Source organism: Plutella xylostella, chromosome 2 (assembly GCF_932276165.1).
Source record: "Plutella xylostella chromosome 2, ilPluXylo3.1, whole genome shotgun sequence".
Lineage (NCBI taxonomy): Eukaryota > Metazoa > Arthropoda > Insecta > Lepidoptera > Plutellidae > Plutella > Plutella xylostella.
Window position 1 is genome coordinate 1,190,018 of NC_063982.1, and position 20,588 is coordinate 1,210,605.

General features: G+C 41.7%; 1 protein-coding gene across 1 annotated transcript; it reads left to right on the plus strand.

Annotated features, from left to right (window-relative positions):
* Positions 1-39: 39 nt before the first annotated feature.
* On the plus strand, positions 40-17,041 carry LOC105387178 (CTD small phosphatase-like protein 2-B). The gene is made up of 12 exons (XM_048633549.1): positions 40-719; positions 957-1,964; positions 2,542-2,679; positions 3,002-3,145; positions 3,653-3,721; positions 4,224-4,325; positions 4,851-4,943; positions 5,567-5,665; positions 11,740-11,888; positions 12,594-12,699; positions 13,726-13,833; positions 14,025-17,041. Exons 2-12 carry the CDS (start codon positions 981-983, stop codon positions 14,088-14,090), a joined length of 2,058 nt encoding a protein of 685 aa, XP_048489506.1. The 5' UTR covers positions 40-719; positions 957-980; the 3' UTR covers positions 14,091-17,041.
* The last annotated feature ends 3,547 nt before the right edge of the window (positions 17,042-20,588 follow it).

Sequence of the window (20,588 nt, forward strand, 5' to 3'; positions counted from 1 at the left end):
TTCACTGACAGACAGACATTTAAAAACAAAAAACACAGAGCAAAATTTTGAGTTCACAGATGAAAAATAACGTGTGACGGTGTTTGCGTAGAACAAAACGTATAAAATAATCACTACGGTGCACTTTCTGAACGCATGCGCGATGCAAGAGCGCCATCTCGAGAAAAAAACCGAAAAATGCATCAAGTATCGCCGCCATTTTGACATTTGTTTGGCTTTTTGTGTTCCTCAAAAGAAAATAACATGTAATTTCCATAAAAGTGAACATTTATCCCCCTTTTCTCGCTTAAAATGTTGAACCCAGTGTTATAGCTAGTAAAGCAAGATGAATCGCATCAAACTTTCGTTTTTATAACTGTGTTTAGATCAATAATGTAATAGTGCCGCTTTTTTATTTTTGTGTCGTGTATTTCGGCGTTATTTTAGGATGTTTGCGTAAAACAATCGTTTAGGTGATTAATTTGGTTACCAGACTTTACTTTTCTACAATTATAAACCCAAAATATTGGTTGAAAGTGCTGAAAAATTGTTTGTAAAAAAGGCGCCAAACTATTTCTTCGCCGCTCTTAGTTTGTGACTGAAATAACTCGGTTTGTGTTTGTCCGAACAAAGAGATTTGTGCCGGCGAATAATAAAGTAAATCGTGTTGTTTTATTTTGCTAAACTGCCACACTCATCTTTCATTATACATGAACTCAGGGCCAGGGTCATAATTTCATGTGAGTACATAAACAGCACCTTTCTATTTAAGTTTATAATAATTTTCTAACTTTCTAGGTTCCATATATCATCTAGCTAGACTATCCAATTCTACATATTTTATTAGTACTACTTAGTGCTAGTATTTTTCTTCCTCTGTTCCATAAACTAAGATAAATTCTTCCAACTTGATTTTGATAACTCACTCCTAGGCTACATACCTATATTTATTTATGAGTTCATATTATGTGTTGCAGGTATAGTCTCCATCGCAACCTGAAATGCGGTTAAGAAGCCGGAAGAGGGAGAGACCCCTCTTGGGAAAGAGTGTATCAAGAGTGCCGAAAGCTGCAAACACCTCCCTCGTGAAGAGATTGGGATCAACCACTCCAACGTACCAAAAATCTTTGAGGGCCGAGAAGAAGAATGTTCTATGCAAAACTCCTGACGCGTGCCTCACAAGATCACAAACTAATCTGAAGACGAGACCAGTGAGAACCGTAAAAAGGATGGAGAAGAACGAGACTCCAGTGAAGGGCAAACAGCTCAAAGACACCAGCACAAAGAAACCAATCTTCCAAACTGTTGTACGCAGCAGCAACAAGGACCCAGTGACGTCAACCACTAGTCTAAGAAGTGACAAAAGTAAGTCACTAACTGAAAAAGTCTCTACAACTACAACCAAAAGCAAACCTAAAGATGTTCGTACTACGAAACCAATGCAGCGTCACAGCTCTCTGAATAGAGACCAAAGATGCAAGACGGAAGTGATGGCTTCCGACCGAATGAGCTCACCTCGCAAAACGAGGCGCCTAGACAAAACTGACAAGGCAGCTTCTCTGAACAGTTCCCCAATCCGTAAAGTGCGTCAAATAGGTCTTCCATCCCCAAAAGTTGCAAAGACAGCCGTGACATCTACAAATGAATCTCCGAAGAAGAAGCTGAAGCCGAAAGCAGCAACAGTTCCAACACCTGAGCACTCTGGGCTCAGCAACTGGAACCCCGATGACAATGATGTCACCATGTATGAGCCCACCACTACAACATTTGTGGAGCTGAACTACACTCCAAAAGCCAGCGAAGAGTCTGACTCGGACATTCAAGTGGAGTCGTCAGACTTGTGCCTGCCGACTGACTGTCTGAACGAGTTCATGGCGATCGCGGGCTGCGAGCTGATCAACGATGTGCCTCAGGTTGATGCAGATGTGGACTTCTTGGCTGACAAAGCTGCCAGAGTCATGACTGCCACAGAAACAGAGGAGAAGGTATGTGTAACAAATGCATATCTTTATTTAGTAACAAACATAGTCTTAGTATTCAGTCTACTAAGATGTCTAGGTACAGATAATATTCAGTCTTAATTTGCACTTAAATAAACCTGAGACTAAGTTATGTGCATATCTTTTGACTTTCTTTATAGATTTTGAGGCAGATACATAGATAAAATCTTAAGTGACAAACAACACACCCAGGCATTCAATACAATGCTATTATTAGAGTTTTGTGTGCTTGCTTTCAGAATCAACCAGTCTGAAAGGAGGTACAGATTGACTGCCACACTAGCCTGTACTTTGCAAAATCATAATTAATTATAGTGCCCTGAGTTCCTCCAGACCGAAACTCTATAGTTTCTTCAAGTTTCGTGTTATTTTAAATTTATCAAATCTATAATTTCAAATTTCACAGTACATACTAAATGAGCTTAAATTGAAAAATGTGTGTACCCTACACAAAGAGCAAGCGGTTTTCTACAGTATACAAAAGATAATGTAGAAAACCGTTTACAAAAATGTATGTAACTTACGCATCACCATCTCAACTCAATCTAATCTCATCTTCCAGCTTCCCCGCAAGGACTCCGTCGACTCTCGCACGGCCAAGCGTCGCAAGAGCAGCGAGCCCGACCCCTCGCAGCCCACCTCCACCACTGATGACTTAGACGTGTGCGCCGTGTTCCTGGCCGCTGATAAATATGTGCAGGTTGGTCCAAGTGCAATAAATAGCACCATTCAATGTTCAGTTCTTACAACTTCGAAGAGCTTCTACAGATATCCGCTCAGAGCAGCATTAATAAGGCAGCAAAAATTTGCATTTGGCACTGTAAAAACATTAATTTGTAATGGAACATTACACTTATGCTAAAAATTATAACTTGGTATTTAATTTAAACATACCCAGATTTTAACCTTTCTGTGCGAGGTCAAGACTTCGCTTGCAATATTGAATCATAGCGCGGGTGACATGCTATGACAAAACTGTCTGCTATGTACGATACACATAAAACCTCATTATTTCTCTCCAGGAGGCAGTAACAATGGAATGCGAGATCTCCTCCACATCCCTCGAGACCACGGCCATAGACAGCCTGCGAGCGCTGTCGGCGCGCCCGCCCGCCTCCGCCTTCCTGCACGACCTCACGCAGAGCCTGCACGACAACCGCCCCTGGGTGAGTCCCACCAATACAGTGAGGCCTATCTCCATAGTGAGGCCTATCTGCGCCCGCCCGCGTCCGCCTTCCTGCACGACCTCACGCAGAGCCTGCACGACAACCGCCCCTGGGTGAGTCCCACGAACACAGTGAGGCCTATCTCCACAGTGAGGCCTATCTCCATAGTGAGGCCTATCTCCACAGTGAGGCCTATCTCCACAGTGAGGCCTATCTCCATAGTGAGTCCTATCTCCATAGTGAGGCCTATCTCCATAGTGAGGCCTATCTCCATAGTGAGTCCTATCTCCATAGTGAGGCCTATCTCCACAGTGAGGCCTATCTCCATAGACAGCCTGCGAGCGCTGTCGACTGCATGCGTCCTACATCCTAGCAGGTTGTGCCTCATAGCCTTGCACAACTAAATAATTCAAATTTTAACCATCACATTTTACAAATATCATGTTCTCATATAAATAATGAATTTACCTGGCGAATAAATTGTAATAAATATGTTTTTATTCACAGACTGGCACCGACATAGTTGACGAGACATCCCTGGCTTGCCACGACGAGCAAACACCCACGGAACTTGAGGTAAGTTAATTCAGATACATCATTACCTGCCCGTAATCGTCCACTGCTGGACGTAGGCCTCACCCAAAGGGCGTCTCAATACTCTGTCCTTAGCCTTCCTTATTCAGCCACTACCGGCTTTTTGTATAAGTGTTTCCGGTTCAGAGGTACTAAGTCGGTTCTGCTGGGGCTGCTAAGACTATAATTCTGCCATTGTTGGTCTTTTTCCGTAAAGAGATGTGTGGTTAAAAGAATAGGTATGCGCAATTACACAGTCAAAATAAGATTAATTTAATGTTAACTCCCTTCCCCTTCTCAAACATTTTGACGCTAAAATTCACAGATGAAAGATAGAAGAGTGGAACAATATTTAATCAATAAGCACATCATAAACACAAGGACACAAGATTGATGAACTTTTCTATCTTATCTATGACTCCTAGGATCTTTTTAGCTGTCATTACTTTATAAAATGTTTATTTGTGTTAATTTATTCTTTATAATATTTCTTATAATGTTTCAGGAGGAGGCAGCAGACGTGATATCGTCGTGCAGCTCGCGCGCGGACTGCGAGCAGATCTCCTCGTGGGTGGACGCCTTCGACCCCTACTTGTTCATTAAACAGGTAACTAAATAAAACGATCCGAATCAAATGCTTACTGGTGCTGAAAATTACGGCAAACAAAATAAGTTTATATCTTTCGAAGTGCAGAATGATGTTTTATAAAATTCTCACAAAAACTCATTATGAGACCTTCCGATTGGGAGTTTTATAAATTATCAGTATTTTAATACCTGAATGAAATTTATAACAAACCATTCATAATTCAACAGGCTCACAACTGCTAGACATGGCAGGGTGTTAACGAATCAACTTATATATGGATACATCCCACACTATGTTTGACTTATTATTTATTTCACAAATAATAAAATGAACAGGGATCCCACTACAACCATTATATCGTGCTGCATAGACATATGAAAGATATGAGCGCAATAACGTCTAAGAGAATCTTTTTCTTTGGCTTTTATTGCACGCTTGAACTTTGGGAGGGCTGTGCAGTATCTTCCTCTTGTCATATTAAAATATCATTGCGAGTGATATACAATACCAAACAATACTAAATATCCCTTATTCGTCCCTCAGTTGCCGCCACTAGAGACGGTCGCGACGGGTGCCCTCCGCGCGCGCTACCCCGCGCTGCCGCTCAAGACACGTACCAGCCCGGACTTCAGCCTCGTGAGTGTACTTTATTACCTACTTGTTGGCCCGGCGAACTTCATACCGCCTCTTACCCTAGCATACCCTACCCTACCTTTTAAACCTTACCAAAATTAGCCTAATCGATTCAGCCGTTCTTGAGTTTTAAGCAGACTAACGAATATCAATTCATTTTTATTTATATGTATAGATAGATATTCAAACAGATAGACAAAATTACGATGTTAACAACACGACACAACATAAATAAATAAGGAACAAAATAAAGGAGAAACATTGCTCAATACAAATGATTTCTTATTAATTTATGGGATAATAGTGTTTATTCCATCACCGAAAAGGCTACAGGTGAGGTAGCATCCATCCATCTGAACGGGTCGGGAATCTCGTTTATTGGATCAATCAGTCATCGTATTTAAGCGAATCGCGAATTTAGTTTATCGACGCCTATAAAAATGCTTTGCAGCATAGTCTATATAACGCTGGTTGCACCAGAAATGTGCCCTAAAAACCTCCTTCTATTCAACTTTAGTGAATCCACCTGTACTAACACTATCTATTTGTCCTTCCCGGTGCTAGATCCTGAAACCGACAACTTTAGTAAATCGTACTGTACTCACACTACCTATTCGTTCTGCCAGGTGCTAGATCTAGACGAGACGCTGGTGCACTGCTCGCTGCAGGAGCTGCCCGACGCCAGCTTCCACTTCCCCGTGCTGTTCCAGGACTGCCGATACACCGTGAGTACACTGCGGACCACGAGAGATGAACAGACTAGATCTAGCTCGCTGCAGGAGCTGCCCGACGCCAGCTTCCACTTCCCCGTGCTGTTCCAGGACTGCCGATACACCGTGAGTACACTGCGGACCACGAGAGATGAACAGACTAGATCTAGCTCGCTGCAGGAGCTGCCCGACGCCAGCTTCCACTTCCCCGTGCTGTTCCAGGACTGCCGATACACCGTGAGTACACTGCGGACCACGAGAGATGAACAGACTAGATCTAGCTCGCTGCAGGAGCTGCCCGACGCCAGCTTCCACTTCCCCGTGCTGTTCCAGGACTGCCGATACACCGTGAGTACACTGCGGACCACGAGAGATGAACAGACTAGATCTAGCTCGCTGCAGGAGCTGCCCGACGCCAGCTTCCACTTCCCCGTGCTGTTCCAGGACTGCCGATACACCGTGAGTACACTGCGGACCACGAGAGATGAACAGACTAGATCTAGCTCGCTGCAGGAGCTGCCCGACGCCAGCTTCCACTTCCCCGTGCTGTTCCAGGACTGCCGATACACCGTGAGTACACTGCGGACCACGAGAGATGAACAGACTAGATCTAGCTCGCTGCAGGAGCTGCCCGACGCCAGCTTCCACTTCCCCGTGCTGTTCCAGGACTGCCGATACACCGTGAGTACACTGCGGACCACGAGAGATGAACAGACTAGATCTAGCTCGCTGCAGGAGCTGCCCGACGCCAGCTTCCACTTCCCCGTGCTGTTCCAGGACTGCCGATACACCGTGAGTACACTGCGGACCACGAGAGATGAACAGACTAGATCTAGCTCGCTGCAGGAGCTGCCCGACGCCAGCTTCCACTTCCCCGTGCTGTTCCAGGACTGCCGATACACCGTGAGTACACTGCGGACCACGAGAGATGAACAGACTAGATCTAGCTCGCTGCAGGAGCTGCCCGACGCCAGCTTCCACTTCCCCGTGCTGTTCCAGGACTGCCGATACACCGTGAGTACACTGCGGACCACGAGAGATGAACAGACTAGATCTAGCTCGCTGCAGGAGCTGCCCGACGCCAGCTTCCACTTCCCCGTGCTGTTCCAGGACTGCCGATACACCGTGAGTACACTGCGGACCACGAGAGATGAACAGACTAGATCTAGCTCGCTGCAGGAGCTGCCCGACGCCAGCTTCCACTTCCCCGTGCTGTTCCAGGACTGCCGATACACCGTGAGTACACTGCGGACCACGAGAGATGAACAGACTAGATCTAGCTCGCTGCAGGAGCTGCCCGACGCCAGCTTCCACTTCCCCGTGCTGTTCCAGGACTGCCGATACACCGTGAGTACACTGCGGACCACGAGAGATGAACAGACTAGATCTAGCTCGCTGCAGGAGCTGCCCGACGCCAGCTTCCACTTCCCCGTGCTGTTCCAGGACTGCCGATACACCGTGAGTACACTGCGGACCACGAGAGATGAACAGACTAGATCTAGCTCGCTGCAGGAGCTGCCCGACGCCAGCTTCCACTTCCCCGTGCTGTTCCAGGACTGCCGATACACCGTGAGTACACTGCGGACCACGAGAGATGAACAGACTAGATCTAGCTCGCTGCAGGAGCTGCCCGACGCCAGCTTCCACTTCCCCGTGCTGTTCCAGGACTGCCGATACACCGTGAGTACACTGCGGACCACGAGAGATGAACAGACTAGATCTAGCTCGCTGCAGGAGCTGCCCGACGCCAGCTTCCACTTCCCCGTGCTGTTCCAGGACTGCCGATACACCGTGAGTACACTGCGGACCACGAGAGATGAACAGACTAGATCTAGCTCGCTGCAGGAGCTGCCCGACGCCAGCTTCCACTTCCCCGTGCTGTTCCAGGACTGCCGATACACCGTGAGTACACTGCGGACCACGCGAGATGAACAGACTAGATCTAGCTCGCTGCAGGAGCTGCCCGACGCCAGCTTCCACTTCCCCGTGCTGTTCCAGGACTGCCGATACACCGTGAGTACACTGCGGACCACGCGAGATGAACAGACTAGATCTAGCTCGCTGCAGGAGCTGCCCGACGCCAGCTTCCACTTCCCCGTGCTGTTCCAGGAGGGCTACTCTCTAACACGTTCCGTCGTTAAATACGAAAATCGAAAACCGTACGTTAATGACGGCATATCGGTACTCTGTACCAACTTCGGCCGCGCTACGTTCTTCGAAAATCATAGACAAATCATAGAGGTACTACGTGAATGAACGAAATAGTGTAATGAATGAATGTATTGGTAGGGCTTTCAAGTGGCTTATCGGTAAATTACCGGTTTTATTAAAACATTGCATATTATCATTTTTACGTAAAATTAAAATGCGCTGTTTGTTTTTATGTACATTAAACTGATTTATTTAAATGATTTTTCACGCAGAGACGTTTAAATTAAAATTTTTTGATGAAATCAAAATATTTCTACTCTACTTTTTTCACTATGGTAGTCTGTGACTTTCTGTCAAAGAGGCTCATAAAAAAATCAAACACAAAACAAAGTTAAGTTGAAGTTGAACGCGCCAAAGTTAATTTCTTTCTACCATGGCTGGGTCTGGGAACTGCAGCACGGAGCAGATTCAAGAGCCCTTTTCCCTCGTGAGCTGCTGTCGTCGGCAACCAGTCGATGCGGCGGCTCACTGAGACGTTGAACACCAACCAGACGCCGCCTGACTGAACAAGCGGCCCCACGGACCCAGGAGCAGAAGCCCGGGTAAAGAGGGACTCCTCAAGACCCGAAGCCTGCGCCCTAACGGGCGCAGAAGAGATCCAACGACTCAAGAGCTCTTGGAGTTCTTATTTGAGCACCAAGACCTCGCGCGCGGTCGTATGAGGAGCGTAGATGGGAGAGTGCGAAGCAATCGCCTGTGGCAGGAAATCGCCCAAAAGCTGAATGCTTTGGGGGGCTGCGCGAAAACAGTGCATTTTATCAGTGTTTAAGCAATAAGTAGCAATATTTGACTGAAACCAAAAAATAAAAATCTCTCATTTAGAAAAATTGTTTTATTCTTTATAAATAAGTGTGTTAGCATGAATAGATGTATCCACACAAAGTAAGTATCTTAGGATCGGTAAAACCATATTTTTATTGATATAATAGAAACACATTCATAGCAGAAACAATGAAAATTAAAAAAATATAGGTAGGTAAAGATAAAATACTCTTTATTGCACACAAACAGAAACAGTTTCACAAACATAGAAAAGAAATAGTACAATCATCGGCCGTATTACTAAAAGTAATCTCTTCTACAACCTCACAGTAAGGATTGTATATCCATACAAAGCCGGGGGCATATTATGCCTCTAATAAATGTATTAGTACTCTGCATACTCTTCTTCCTTCCTCCAATGCCCGTCCTTGTGGAATTGCAGCTTGCTGGGGAATGGGCAGGGCGTTCTCAGCTGCGAGGTCCTCTGCTAATTCAGGATGGTCGAGCCGAGCATGTATGCACATGTTGTGCAATACACTGCATGCAATTGCAATTTTGCCAGCGGTCTCAGGAGTGTAATTTAATTCTCTGGCGGCTAATAAGCATCTGAAAAAAAACTTTATTTAAACTCTTTTAATTGGTAAGTATTATAATAATGAGACATGTTGTGTAGGTAAGTTTTAAATGAAGATTGAAGCTTTAATGTTTCATATTTATGAATAAATGCAATTGGATTAAGTATGCTTAATAGGTACTACCTCCATCTCCCTTTTAGTATACCAAATGTGTGCTCTACAGTGGAACGGGCACGTTTCTGAATTATATTGTAGCGCCCTTCAGGTGAGTCGTCTACTGCATGGTCCACTGGAGTCATCATGAATGACCGGAGATGATACCCTGAGTCACCTGTAGAACATGTTATGAAATTATTAATACATTATTATTTTGGGTTACCAACATACATAATACATCCATCACCTCACTTTGGGCTTTGAGATATTTTAGGTTGAGAATGGATAAATTTATATTTGGAACATTTACCCAGTAGGTATGTAGTCTCTCCCTGTATTGAGAGTTCTTCCATGAGAGCTTTTATCTGATGTTGGGCCCATATGCCCAATGTATGATGATGTGTATGATGTTTCAATACTCAATATAAGGCAATCAGAGTCACAAATCTAAAAAAAAAATGTGCTCTTTAGAGAGTCATCACTTGGGTAATGGTCATGAATTTTTTTAGTTAAAATACGTACCACTTGGCAGTTAATGGAATGCCAATGTTTCCTATTAAATTAAAGCACCGCTCTTCATGCTCAGCAGGCCTTATTATTTTAATGTGGGTGCAGTCTATGCAGCCACATACCCCCGGTATCCCATATCTATCGGAAAATCTGAAATATAAATCTATTAAATAGATTGTTTTTTGCAATAATTGTAGGTCTAAGTAACTGTAAATAAAATTTTGTCTTACTTTTGTTTGATGACATTCCTTTCTTCCCTATTTTGTGGGAAGCGAATGTACTTCCTCAAAATCTCAGCTCTATTCAAGGCATCCGTGACCTCATGGATGCACCTAGACACAGTTTGCTGTGCCATGGGTACATCGCTGTTGAGGCCTACGGCACCTTGATAACTACCCCTTGCATAGAAGTTTAATACTACCAAAATCTGAAATAAATCCGGAAATTATGTTAGTCAGTTACTTATGTTTTATCATTGTCTGATATTTACGTTATTTATCGTCTGATTTTTATGGTTAAAGGTTATATGAAAATAAGATACTTGTTGAGTTTTACCATCATTATGGGATCAATACCCCGGTGTCGTATCCTTGTAGGAAGAAACGGGACAATCTCTTCACACAGCGTTTGGAACAATTCGGACAATTCCCGACTCAGACGGTAGTTATTTACGAATTCTGAGTCGGGAATTGTGTGCAAGCGGAAGTTTCTTCTTAGGGCCTCTCGCCTTTTCCTTCTCTCGTCCCGAAGAATTTCTTGCATCAGCAAATACCTAGCCATTCTTTATGTTATTTTCAGCAATTACAGCAAAACGAATATCTCAACGTTACCTCTTGTGTAGACGTGAAATTTGAAGTAAAACTGACAGTAAATGAGCTGTCAAACTCAATATTACGTGTTTGACATTGCAGTTCAGAGTACCATTTTGTATAGAAAATCGAAACTTCGTTGTTTCGTTCGTTCGTGCGTAAAACTCTCCCTACAGAGTGCGAAAATGGCCCGAACGTTGAACGTTATTTCGATTTTCGCGTTACCGAGTAGGCCCCCAGGACTGCCGATACACCGTGAGTACACTGCGGACCACGAGAGATGAACAGACTAGATCTAGCTCGCTGCAGGAGCTGCCCGACGCCAGCTTCCACTTCCCCGTGCTGTTCCAGGACTGCCGATACACCGTGAGTACACTGCGGACCACGAGAGATGAACAGACTAGATCTAGCTCGCTGCAGGAGCTGCCCGACGCCAGCTTCCACTTCCCCGTGCTGTTCCAGGACTGCCGATACACCGTGAGTACACTGCGGACCACGAGAGATAAACAGACTAGATCTAGCTCGCTGCAGGAGCTGCCCGACGCCAGCTTCCACTTCCCCGTGCTGTTCCAGGACTGCCGATACACCGTGAGTACACTGCGGACCACGAGAGATGAACAGACTAGATCTAGCTCGCTGCAGGAGCTGCCCGACGCCAGCTTCCACTTCCCCGTGCTGTTCCAGGACTGCCGATACACCGTGAGTACACTGCGGACCACGAGAGATGAACAGACTAGATCTAGACGAGACGCTGGTGCACTGACACTGAAATATTTGGTGCAAGTCACCCTAAATCCTTATTTTACTTCTAGAGCGAAATTTACAATTAAGGAATCACAGTTTAGCTCCAAATGAATAGTAGCGTTATTTTCGGTAGTTACAAAGAATAACTTATTTTCTTTCATGTTGGCGCTTGTTTCTGTGCAAAGTTACCTTTGTCGAGCTTCTACGTATGAATAATTAGCAGATGGATTACGGTGTTTGTTAGTTCCAGTTATACTGCTATGCATTTTATTATTATGTAGCTATCACTGTGTGTAACTATTTATATTATTTATTCTCGCAGGTATTCGTCCGCACACGGCCCCACTTCGCGGACTTCCTAGCCAAGGTGTCATCTCTCTACGAGGTGATTCTGTTCACGGCGTCCAAGCGCGTGTACGCGGACCGTCTGCTTAACCTGCTGGACCCACAGCGCCGCTGGATTAAATACAGGTACTTATCTGGCTATATACAGGGTGTTTGAAAAAGGGTGCAAATTTTCAAAAAACCAAAAGTTGCTCAGAATGACCCTCTGAGTCACCCCCTTTCGACTTACTATGCCGGTGGGTCAAATACAGGTGTCTATCTATATACAGGGTGTTGCAAAATGAGTAAAACGTTAATTCGCGAATTTTCAAAAGTGGTACATCTAAAGTTGCTCAGAATGACTCTCAGAGTCACCCGCTTTCGTCTATCTATCTTACCACTTTAGCAACACCCTGTATACTAACGGGGCTGGCTCGCTAAAGTGTCGTCCCTGTGCGAGGTGGTTCTGTTCGCGGCGTCCGAGCGCGTGTACGCGGACCGCCTGCTCGATCAAGAACAGGTACCTTGCCACAGAGTCACTGATAAAAATCTGCATTAATAATTCACTAAAACCACTACTAAATACTAAAACCCTATCCTCAGCAGCTCACAGTGAGATTTTTACTTTGTTTATACAAAAAACCCCTGATAATGTTTTTTTACGAATTTTGAATGTATTTTTAGTGATATTGCTAACCATTTTGCAAAGGATATCGACAGAAAATGCCGGCGGTTTAAAATTGAGATGATGATAATCCAGAAAATACCGTAAAAACTGAATTTACACATTTATAATGGTATGTTTTTGGTAAATATTTTTAAAAATACCAATACGTTTATTTTATTTCACAGACTGTTCCGCGAGCACTGCCTGCTAGTGAACGGCAACTACGTCAAAGACCTGTCCATACTCGGCCGCGACCTGCGCAAGACCGTCATCGTCGACAACAGCCCACAGGTAAGTGCACTATGCAGATTGTAGCAACAAGTACCGAGGGCGACCGATAGATGGCGCTGAAACAGCCCACAGGTCAGTGAACTAGGAAGTTTGTAAAAAGAAGTACCGATGACGACCGATAGATGGCGCTGAAGAGGAATACGCAGAAAATGTAGGGACGGCGAGAAGTCAGTATGAGAGTCTCCATCGCGGTATTGAAGTTTAATAATAATTTCCAACAATGAAGAATGAGTATCTCATTTATGAATGTCGAAACCGCTGTTATTGGTCGAATGGTGTTAAGCTGGGCATAGCGGACACGTTACTAGTGTCCGTCAGTTCTAAGTCTCCTACGGATATAGACCTCTTGCGCGAGGCATATCTCCATACCGCAGGCTATTCCGCGAGCACTGCCTGCTAGTGAACGGCAACTACGTCAAAGACCTGTCCATTCTCGGCCGCGACCTGCGCAAGACCGTCATCGTCGACAACAGCCCACAGGTCAGTTGTACTGTGGATACCGATGTATGTGTTATATGCGCCTCCTTAAACAGTTCACTAGACAGCTTGTAGCTAAAAGTACCGGCGACGACCGATAGATGGCGCAAGACCGTCATCGTCGAAAAGAGCCCTCAGGTGAGATCACATTACATTGAGAACCTACTTCCTAAGTTTGGACCAGCGGCAGCGTGGTGGGTAGTGGTCCAAGCTTAGGAACGCAATTTAGACATTGGGGATATGCACAAAAATGACCACTCGAGAGAGCCAGGTGCAGGTAGGTACTTGCACCCTTACAGAGAATATATTAGATAAAGGTTCGATAATTCTGGCATCACTTCAGTCCATCAGTATGATGACGCTTAGACTAGCGCTAGAATACCAATTTATTAATTATTTACCAGACATCAGTCAATCAAACATCATAGGTAGGCTTATTTTAAAATTATAGATAGGAATATTTTTCAAGCCCTACCAACGCCCTCAAGGTACCAGCTACCCGTCGGTTTATCGACATAACAGTTTAGTGAAATGGTAATTTGTCCGCAGGCGTTCGGCTACCAGCTCGAGAACGGCATCCCGATCGACAGCTGGTTCGTGGACCGCAGCGACAACGAGCTGCTGAAGCTGCTGCCCTTCCTCGAGCACCTCGCCACCGTACGTACACGAGCACTGATAACATTCTAACTTGTTCTAACGTTCTACCGTGTAACATTATATCTTGTAACATTCTGCCTTGTAATATAGTACCTTGTAACATTCTATCTAGTAACATTCTTACTTGTGACATTCTACCGTGTAACATTCTTCCTTGTAACATTACTAAAAGCCCTTATTCTCTTCAACAGAAAGACGACGTCCGGCCGCACATCCGCGAGAAGTACAAGCTGTTCAGCTACCTGCCCCCGGGCTAACTCCGCCGGGGCCTATCTCCACCCGGGCCTATCTCCACCCGGGCGTATATCCATCTCCGGGGGACAACACCGCGGTAACACTGTCACTTGCAAGGTTTTAATTTCATATTAAGATATGTTACACTTGGTAAGTTTTATGTTACACTTCATAAGTTTTATGTAACACTTCATAAGTTTTACCTAAATGTATTATTGATAAGTTTTACTTATTGTATTTACTTTCTAATGTCAAACATAATTATGGCATTATATTACTTATTAAATGTATAAAATATCCATGTTAAAATTATTCATGACGATTTCATATGGTATTTCACCAGTACTTGACATGTAAAATAATAAGTAATGAAAGTGTTTCGTAAACTTATTCAGTGTAACATTTACTATAAATATTGTGCTGCTATCAAAATCGGTTTATTACATTATCACTTTTATGTGTAGCTATTTAACATTGGTAGAGTTACCAAAATAATATTGCACATTTGGTGTGTAGTCTGTGAAAGAAAATGATTATTTTATATTTAAGTATTTAAAAACATTTAAACATTTTTTGTGAAGAATCCAGAATTTGTATGAACGCTGTAGTATTAAGTTATATTCAAATCTCCACTTATTCAAAACGTAGATAAATAAATCTTAGAGTGAAGTAATTTTTTATCGTTTAAGATATTCTAGTAAGGTATAAATATCTAAAAATAAGTATAGATTTTGTTTATTAAATCAGATTGCGGTTTATATCGAGAACTTTTTATTTAAATTATTGACTAAAAGTTTATAAATTTGAAATTTATTTGAACACTATGATTACTTTTATAATTTTTTTATTGAATTGTGATTTTCTGAAAAAAATATTTAATGTCTGTGATTCGAATGTCTATTTTGTGTTCTGTAGCATTTTATTTATACTTTTAACAAAACCCAACCATTTACAAAAACGTAAGTGAAAAGCAATGCCACTTTCTCTAGAATTAGTAAAAATCATTAGGAACACTATGACTGAATTTCTTCAATTATTTCGATCCGAGTTTGATTATAATTATAAGTTCACATTTTTATTTCTAAAACTTTACTATAAGTATTTGTTAGATTTTTTTAGTTTTGAAAACTTGTGACGTTTGTAACTGCAGACATATTCGAAAAAGTATTTGTAAAATATTTTTATCATAAAAATATGTCTACTTTATGTAATGGAGGTGCTAAGTTTCTTTGTTTTAAGTATTTTTCTGATATGTTCATAATTATAATTTAAATATAATTATCAATAGATGCTAAGTACGTACTAAACACCCTTCTAAAGAATGCAATTTAAATATAATTCACACGCATAAACTCACATCTGCCTACCGCACGGGTAGGCAGAGCTGAAGCTATAGATCTCCTCTTGTTAAAGTACGATGCACGTAAGCTGACCGTATTTTTAAAAACCGTTTTTATTTTATCTTGGTCATCTTTCGTAAATCCAATTACCTATATGTCACACCATTAAAATAATAATTCAATGTAAAATCACGTCCATGTTACACAAAGTCAGTCTTACTGTTGTCTTATTCACAACCGATACCTACATTTCACACTATTGTATGCAAACCATACAGAGTTAAATTTCATCAGTGACCGACCCTAAGGCAGATTTTAAATATTATCGAATGTAAAATAAAAACATACTGAAATATTTGCATTGTAATATTAACTGAATTTAAAATATGCACATTGGGTTGTTTACTGATAAAATCGTTCGCCATAGGGAGGCAACTTGTCAGCGGCTGACTTAGAGCCTGGTCGGGGCATACTGATTAATCATTAGTATTGTACCGATAGTGTCGCCACCTAGCGGTACAGAAACAAAGTGTTTGATGAAATAAACTATACCTTGTTTCACGGGGAAAGACATCTGACAGAAGCCTTATTACATTCGAATAAAAGTAGTTTTTGTTTGTATCCCTGTGAAATGGAATATAAGGCGGTTTTCACACTGTCCCGCATCACGCTAAGGGCCTGTTTCATACTGTCTGGTTAACGGCTACCTGTGGGATAAAAGACATGCTGTAACTGTCTAAAAGTTAATTACAGGGAGTGACAGCATGTCTTTTATCCCACAGGTATCCATTATCCAGACATTGTGAAACAGACCCTAAGTGGCGTGATGTGTATGAACGCACGATAGCACGTAGATGCGTTTATTGTGTATTCGACTGGGCGTCTTTTCTATAAAAACTGAGATACTTACAAGCAACAATTTGGACAAGCATTCACGAAATATACAGCGATACCAGTAATAAATAAGTATACCTATGATTTGCTATGATTATAATAATTAATCGTTATAACAAACTATACCAAAATAGTTCCCAGTAATTTTTCTCTTAAGAATATTTTTTAAGCTTTGAACTGTACCTAATATTTTATGACTGTCGATATAAAAGTAACTATGTGACAATTCAAAAATCAAAACCGTGTATATTATTTTATGAAAAGCAATCTCGTAGGTATTACTTTGTAAAATAAGTAGCATGGGCCCTATTACGTCTGATTGGCAGATCCTTATGCCTGGTAAATAAAGTTGGTTTCCATTGAAAGCGAACAAATGACAAATAAAATATACGGATTTGACAGCTGTCATAAGGCTCACGCTATATTTTACAAAGTATAACCCCCTTATTCATAAAAAAAAACTTACTGGACGCTTCGCTTTAGCTATTGAACTTTTCTGTCACTCTCGGACAGACAACAATTTGTTCTTTGACAGAGAGTGACTGAACAGTTCAATAGCTAAAGCGTCCAGTAACTTTATTACGAATAAGGGAGTAAGTATTTTTCTGTTCGATACAAATACATACTTATAAGCATTGCATAATAATACAATGATGTCAATTCTAAAGGCAATTTAATTTTAGTGATGTCAAACTATAAATGTTGCCAGTGGAAAATGAGATTTAAGAAACACGTAAAGAGTCGAATAAACAAATAAATTATGATATGACAGCACTAAAATGAAGATGTGTGCCTTCAGAATCGATATCAGTAACTACATATTATTATTATAGCGAAAAAAACTTCAGATTTTATCTAAGGACAGTGCACTTTTATAGATTAATAAAAAAAATATTTGTTTTATAATTTCTAAATGGTCTCAAAATTACACCGCCTATTATGAGTTTCCTCCTTCGAATTTAGTGTTAAGTTAGATTTTAATGTTGTATAATATTGTTTTGGAGTTGACTGTGTTTGTATAAATCCATTTTACATGTAAGTAGCCATACACTTTAGTACCGTGTCAAAATAACGAACCGAACAATGTTTGAATGAATAAATGGTGGGGTTTGACAAAATGCAAAATCGGTAGATACTTCTGCACGTCTAGTTTAGTTTGATAGCTGATCGAAAACTATAAAAGTTTACGTTTTTACGCAAAAAAAGTGGGGCCTCTAGCGGAAATTATCATGAAACTTTTGACAGATAATGTATGAAGATGACAGAGGAAAACCTAAACTTTTTTCGTTTTCGTAAATTGCAAAACCTAGGGGCTCAAAGTTACTGTCCGGTCTCAGAAAATAATTAACATTTTTATACAAAAAGTTTTATTATATCCTTTTTGCAACACCATGTAGAAGCGGCCCAAAACAAACGAGCTTATTTTTTCGATCACCTGTAGTTAGGTGTAAATTATCAGTGATTTCAAGGGATTTCGTGAAAGATTGGCCCTGCAGTATATTTATCTAAAGCATGTATCTAATGTGTCACGACACACACGGATGGTAATCATTTAAAACTATTATTTACATATCTTATTTACCGTAAACTAGTAGTATATAAAGATTAGCCTATCTACCCCAATCGATTAGTTATCACCAGTATCCGTCTGTTAATGTCCTTATCATAATTATGTGCATGCAAAATTATACAGCTTCAATTTTGTTTTACCACCATGTTTTAGGAAAAAAGTTACAGTATATTTCATTGTATTTCAACCTTAACTTCCTGGTATAAAGTTCAAATTATGGTGGCAATATTTACTATTTTTCTTTTGACTAGGGCGGCATTAATACTAAATCAGTGTACTGATAACATGTCTAGGGCGGTTTTTTTATGGAACCGTTCACAGAGCTTCAAATTACAGTTCTGACATAAGTACAGGATGTTGCAAAAAGGGTATACTAAGCCGAAAGGGGGTGACTCAGGTGGTCATTCTGAACAAGTTTGATCTACGAGTTTTGGAAATTCGCGAAAAAAAGCCTTTTCCATAGAAACTTTGTTGGTTACGTGACTTTTTACTGGATTTTAAATTTCCAAACCCACAATCCCCCACCCCCTTTCCGCTTATTATACCCTTTTTGCAACATCCTGTATATTGGCACTGCCATTTGAATATTATGCCACGAAGTAAGGGACCATAATAACTATGTATATCAGTTTTTCTCTGTAATACAAACACAGTCTTACTTCAAAACAATAATTAGACATAGAGGGCCTTACCACAAAAACTTAGGACAGTATTTAACAGGTGTTTAGCGCTGTCAAACGCATACAAAATCTGTCAAATTTCGTTTTAAAAACTTGTTAAACAGCGTTTAAAGTTTTTTGTGGTAGCACAGACACTTATCATAGTATTTCTATACCTAAGTAGATAAGTGAAAATTTTAATTCTAACAGTAAAAATATATAATATTGTAATGTATAAGATTTAATAACTTCTGTAGCGATCAAATTCTTAAATAGTACATAGTGGGTCGAATGTTTTACTATTAAAATACTAATTTAAATGATATAAACGGTGTTTTACTATTGCTCTAGTAGTTAAGTATGTCATGTACCTTAATACAGAGTTGCAGAAAGGAACTTAAAGCTAATGTGGGCATTCATCATTCTTTCTGCCTGTGTCAAAGCAATTTTCTGCACCTATGCGTTAGTATTTTTTTTTGCATATAGAACTTACTCTCAATTAGAGACCACAGCTAGTGCAAGTTTGGCAAATCTAGAAAGAAATGTTTTTCCTCGCAAAAAAGTGCTTCTAGAAGTTTCTGCTTGAGTGCTGATGTTGCGGCTAGAGTCGAGGCGGCTTTAGGACGTAGTGAATTATGCCTTTACAGTGTCGAGTTCGCACCTCGCCTGCACCTCTGTGAGCGTATATAGAACACAGATAAGGCGCCCTTGGTCTTCTCGCCTGGACTCTCGTGCAGTGAGCGGATCGCCTTACTAGCTGGTGATATACCAACGGCAACGAGTAGGGAAGTATCTAAAGAGGTGAACGTATATGTACAGTGTGAGGATGTTATGGTAATATGGACAAGTCATTGGGAATTGTTATCTGATAACATTCTTCCATGAATAGCAATTTAGGTATACTTGCAGCAAATCTAGTCCTAATCATTCATTAAGTATGAGAAATTACCACTTCTCTTTAAGTATGTGATTCAGATATTAATTATCATAATACATACTTTAATAAACGTGGGTAAATAGTTAGATGTAAGTAGTTGATTTTATGAGCATGTTGTTCTGTTCTTGTTTCCTGCTACCTACCTAGGTAGGTACTTGTAGGAATATGAGGATGCCTGCACATGTACAAGTACATATGCCTTTTTGTAAAGCCGCGTACAGACCGGCCTAACGAACGCCCCAACGATGGATATTCATCATACATAATACAGGGCAGATTGCAGCATCGAAGGTCAACGAAACCCGTTCGTCGTCAGTACGCAGCTTAAGAAGCATCATACGCTTTGTGCTGTTGTAATCATACCTACGTTAAGACCTGGTTCAGAAAGGGCGAATACGCCGCGATACTCTCGCGCGACCGTTGCGTCCACAAGGTGCGTATCAACGCGCGAAATTTGGGGAGGAATTCAGTAGGAAACATGGAGTTGAAGGAAAAACGCTTTAGAGTTCGCTCGTTAACTGGACGCAACTATCGTCAACTGCCACTGTCAAAATGTAAGGCAAATTTGTCAGTTCCAAAAGTGATATTTGTTTTTTCCATATGTTTGTGTAGATTTGAAAATAGTATCGAATCCTGTGATCGCCGTATGTCCCTAGTATCTCGATTCGCGCGTATTTCGGGTGAGTCGAGAGTCTGGCGTAGTGCACGCGATTTACGCGCGTATTTTTAATTCGCGCGATGCTTGTGGACGCTATGTATTGATGTCTAGTACTTACCTCAACTACGCGCGTATGAATTCGCGCGAAACGATTCGCGGCGAATTCGCCCCTTCTGAACCAGGTCTAAACCCTTGTGCCTCCTGCAAGTCTGACACCGATTTATCGGTCGTGTGAGCGCCCTAACACAGGGTACAATATCTTTCTGGAGTGCGACTACGCCGTCGCAAGAGTCGCCACCACGTCGCCACCTAGGGACATGTCGTCGTACACTGCTCTTAAAAAACTCCCACTGGGTTCTCAGAGTGCCAGTACTTACCTACACATATCTAATGTACAAGAAGGCAGGTAACTACTCGAGCACTCTCTGTTCCTAAGTAACATAACTACGTCATGGGTACTTCA

What these genes read in the sequence shown, in the direction of transcription:
- LOC105387178 (XM_048633549.1), top strand. Translation starts at nt 981, where the DNA reads ATGCGGTTAAGAAGCCGGAAGAGGGAGAGACCCCTCTTGGGAAAGAGT. An exon ending in CCACAGAAACAGAGGAGAAG is followed by an intron (nt 1,965 to 2,541) that starts GTATGTGTAACA and finishes CTCATCTTCCAG; the next exon opens with CTTCCCCGCAAGGACTCCGT. An exon ending in TCCTCGAGCACCTCGCCACC is followed by an intron (nt 13,834 to 14,024) that starts GTACGTACACGA and finishes TCTCTTCAACAG; the next exon opens with AAAGACGACGTCCGGCCGCA.